The 4834-nt window shown below is 41.8% G+C and overlaps 1 protein-coding gene across 1 annotated transcript; it reads left to right on the top strand.

The window, feature by feature from the left end:
• Positions 1-285: 285 nt before the first annotated feature.
• Positions 286-1596, top strand: LOC117112801 (craniofacial development protein 2-like). The gene has a single exon (XM_033255973.1). It carries the CDS (start codon positions 286-288, stop codon positions 1594-1596), a length of 1311 nt encoding a protein of 436 aa, XP_033111864.1.
• The last annotated feature ends 3238 nt before the right edge of the window (positions 1597-4834 follow it).

The raw sequence follows: 4834 nt of genomic DNA, 5'->3' as shown, positions 1-4834 counted from the left end.
CAGAACTGATAGACCCCCACGAAGAACAGCACTTATAGCCTCTGAGCTTCAACGATACAAAGTGGACATATGCGCCCTCAGTGAAACCCGTCAACCTGACGAAGGATCCATCACTGAATCACAAGCAGGATACACCTTCTTCTGGAAAGGATTATCCCCCATCGAACGGATACATGGTGTTGGCTTTGCCATCCGAGTGAACTCCTTTCCCGGATTCCAGAGTCCCATGTCGGTTTAAGCTCACGACTAATGACCCTACGCATTCCACTGGTAAAGGGATCCTATATGACTGTCATCAGCACATATGCCCCTACACTCGACTCCGAAGAAGAAATAAAGGACACATTCTATGCCTCATTGGATGAAGTAATCCGTAATATTTCCACTTTAGATAAGATCGCCCTACTTGGCGACTTCAATGCCCGAGTGGGGAAAAACTCTAGCATATGGAGTGGAGTTATCGGAAAGCATGGAACAGGAAATATGAATGCAAACGGACTTCGCTTACTATCTATCTGTGCAGAACATCAGCTCTGCTTCACAAACACAATGTTTCAATTGCTCGACAAACTGAAAACAACATGGATGCATCCAAGCTCCAAAAAGTGGCATCTGCTGGACTACGTCATTGTCCGTCATCGTGATATTCGAGATGTACAGATCACTCGTGCCATGCGTAGCGCGGAATGTTGTACCGACCACAGACTCCTCCGTAGCATTTTCCAGACTGTTATTCGACCCTCTGCAAGAAAGCAACCACCGAAACCACGTCTCAACGTTGCGCTATTAAAGAATATCGAGACCAGAAAAGTCATGCAAGACAACCTTCATGAAAGACTCAGTGGACTCTCTGCAAACACAAATTCAGCAACTGACCTCGACATCGAGGCACTCTGGAGCTCTCTTTCGGAAGCTCTTCAGAATGCCTCTAAGGAAGTATTGGGATACACGAGGAGGAAGAATCCTGATTGGTTTGATGAAAACGTGGATGAAATTCTCCCCTTGCTGAATGCGGCATTCCAAGACCGTCTAGCACATCCGGCATCCACAGTTCTCGAGAAATGGAAGAGAACAACTAGTACTCAACGGCGACTCCGTGAGATTCAAAACGAATGGTGGATCAATAAAGCCCGCGAAATCCAGCGTTATGCTGATGACAACAGGTTTTACGAATTGTTTAAAACCATTAAAGGTATCTATGGCCCTTTTCGACGTACATCGATTGCTGTCCGCTCTGCAGATGGCAATACACTGTTGAAGGACAAACAACAAAATCTTGAACGCTGGGCGGAACACTTTCAAGAGCTTCTGAACAGAGTCAATCCGTCGGATCCTACAGCTCTCGATGAACTACCGACTCTCCCTCTGGTTCCAGAACTGGACGAATGTCCAACCCTAAATGAAGTAAAAGATGCTGTCCAAGCTCTGAAGAACAAAAAAACTGCTGGCGAAGACGCAATCCCAGGGGAGGTGTACAAATATGGAGGTATACACCTACTCCTAAAACTCACCGACTTCTTATCCGCCTGCTGGTGTCAGGGTATCATTCCGTCCTCGTGGAAGCACGCAACCATAGTCACCATCTACAAGAAATAGGTGATCGTTCTATATGTGGCGCAACAGCCGCGGTATATCCCTCCTAGATGTTGCTGGAAAAATACTCACCCGAATCATGCTCAAACGACTTACTTACCATGTTGTTGACCTCATAATTCCGGAGACCCAAACAGGTTTTCGTTCCGAACGTAGCACAATTGATGTGATTTTTGTTGCTCGCCAGCTTCTAGAAAAAGCCAGAGAACACCAAAATGACATCAGCTTTGCCTTCGTAGACCTACGCAAGGCCTTCGACATAGTCAATCGTGACTCGTCCTATAGGTAGAACAAAGAAGCGTTGGAAGGACTTCTTAAAAACGTCAATGATCTCCTGTAACATTCCTCCCGAAGACCTCAAAACCCTCGCTACAGATCGTATCACATGGCGGCGGACTATTTCTGAAGGGGTCCTTCGTTTTTAACAAGAGCGAACAAAAATCCAAGATGAAAAACGAGCAGCAAGACATGAGCGAAGAATCAACCCTCCAGCACCTGCAGCCCACTTTTCTTGCCCACATTGCACTCGGATCTGTGGATCACGCATCGGTCTACACTCCCATGTTAAGACCCATTGGAGATGATTGGGATCTAAAGACGGAAACTGAGAGCAACGTCATCGTCGTTTCGACGGACAGCTATTAACTAGAGACAGGTCACTGCATTCAAAACTGATTCAACAATTATGTGGATATTTATTGTACTGTTATTTACTTTCAACTATTTGCCCCGGCTTCACTAATTTTTTAATTGATTTAATATGCTGAATCATTATTAATGGTATACTGCTGTATACCTATTATAAATTTCGATAAATTAATTAACAAATGTCTCATTAATCACACTATCGTAAATAGGCCTATTGAAGTATGAAGCATTATTAATTCTTTATTAAAGCATTATTCGAGCACCTTCGTTATTATTATTATTATTATTATTATTATTAATATTATTATTAGTAGTAATTGTTATTGTCGTGATGGAATAATAGACACTAACTGGATTTGCGTCAGGAGAAACATGTATAGGTGTAATTTTGCCCTACCTGACGTGGAAATGTACCGAATACTCAGCCATTATTAAACAATAATTATACAGCATTTGACACGGACATCTATTTCGATTTAGTGATACCAAAATTTTACAAACTCCAGTGTTACGTTGACGCAATCTCACAATGACGTCATAATAATCAGTGGCGAATTCAAGTGGGGCCGAGCCAACCCTAAATTTAAATTATTTTTTTTTAAATGGAAAAAACAAAAGCAAAATTATAATTAAAATTTAGGTCTGAGTGTGCCATTTCCGGCAATCTAGAGGTGTCACAATCATAAATTATCTTTCCTCAGCCCCAACCATGGTGTGGCTCAGGTGATCTACTTTCACAAATTGTGCAAGTCCTTCCCTTTGCATTCCTGGGGCCGCCACTGATAATGATAAATTAAGTAAATCACCTTATCTTTGTGAAATCAAAATACTAACTAATGTTTTGTATGCTCCCTATCTCCCTAGTCCTGTTTTCAAAATACTCAAATACACGTTTTACATTTGACAAACAAGTCCGACATTTTGGATTTGGATGATGCATCGATGATGATAAGCGCAGCCAAGACCCTATTTTCGCCGGTAAAACCATCGTGGATTCTGGTTCGCTGAAAGTATTGATATGCATGATCGCGGTCGTAAAGTTAAAATAGAAATGACGTAATGTGTACAGCGCCACCAGTGTTAATTTTACACGAATACATTGTTTACTATCGCAACGGCATGTATTTTCGCAAAGCGATAGAACTTTCGCAGATTTTATATGCCTTATAAAACTACAGAATTGTCACGTTTTGGATATTTTTGTATTAAATTGTGGGTTTTAATAAAAAATCTTGAGATTATTAGAAAAGCTGGAGATTTTAGGCTAGTGGCGGGAGAGCTGGAGGTTAGGGCGAAAAGCGGGAGTCTCCCGCCAAATGCGGGAGACTTGGTAGGTATGCTAGGGCCTTAATTGTGTTCTGGTACTGGCCATCACGACAGGTACCAGTGGTAAGCTAAGGCCTAGTATTCACTAAAACTAACATAGCTAGGCCTAGGCCTTTTTAATTAAATATCAAAGATCAAGAAAAATTAATGGTACATATTAGTGTTCAGTATACCGTATATAAATAGTACCGTTTACAGTTTATATATGCCTACATTGAGAAAGGTCGCAGGTACGACCGAATATTCGTAGAAAATATAAGATATATGTTTCGGTGTACCTGAAATTGGTACTTTATTAATTAGTCGGGGACATCGCCCCCCCCCCCCCGTCGGGCAAATCCTGGCGCCACCTCTGCCCAGGCAGAGCTTTCCACGTAGGCCTACCCCTAATACTGTACTGTATTTGTAGGATATGCCTACACTTACACAGTATATTTTACTAGGCCTAGTAATACTATGAAATCAAAAACTACAGTAGGCCTAATCAGGGAATAAGGTTCCGAGCCTTCTATTTATTCAAGAATGGCTCAACTTCGCACTACTCCGTATTACAACGTGTTGCATGCCTGACTGAATTTGAGGGGTCATGTGACATAGGACAGCCAATCAGGCTGCTTAATTCTTCTTCATTGGCAATTCTCGTATAGGAAAAAAATATCGCACGCGAGCCGCATTTGTTTCCACATACACAAAATTACAGCGAGCGTTATTTTTGGTCAGTACTAGACCTCAATCTCGCGAAACAGAGTTCAGTGGTGTATCGAGTGAGTAAGCTACTCTGTTAGAGCATGAATGAACACTATGGAGTAGGCCGAAGTCTGTTTAATAGGCCTTGGTAGTTAAGACAATGTGAAAATGAATGGACTATGATTGTAATATCCTAATTACTAGACACAGTTACATCTCACTGGTTTATGTACAGCATGGTCTTTCAAAGTATAAAGAAAAGCATAGTCTGGTCGTTTTATGTGCCGGGAAAAAATTGTTAACAAAGCTCTTTTGGTATCAATTGATGCGCATGGGTGTCCTCTCATGCGAAAACTCCTCTTCAATTCTCCTTGGGAGAAAAAAAGCTATAGTCATTTTAGTGAAGCCCACCCCCCTTCCCCATTTTCAGTTAAACTTCAATGATTTCTCATGATTTGATAATACTCTAAGCATACCTACATAATTTGTAGGCTGTCGTAACCAAGAATCTATATCAGGTATCTGTAGGAGACCCAGGTGGAACCTGTATGCCTATGGTGGGAGCTGTACGATGTGGGAG

The sequence above is a fragment of the Anneissia japonica genome, unplaced genomic scaffold, assembly GCF_011630105.1.
Source record: "Anneissia japonica isolate Jap-2015-1 unplaced genomic scaffold, ASM1163010v1 scaffold172582_len1462937_cov174, whole genome shotgun sequence".
NCBI lineage: Eukaryota > Metazoa > Echinodermata > Crinoidea > Comatulida > Comatulidae > Anneissia > Anneissia japonica.
This window is presented reverse-complemented; position numbering and strand designations above follow the sequence as displayed.

Coding starts and splice junctions, on each gene's coding strand:
- LOC117112801 (XM_033255973.1), top strand. CDS start 286: ATGACTGTCATCAGCACATATGCCCCTACACTCGACTCCGAAGAAGAA.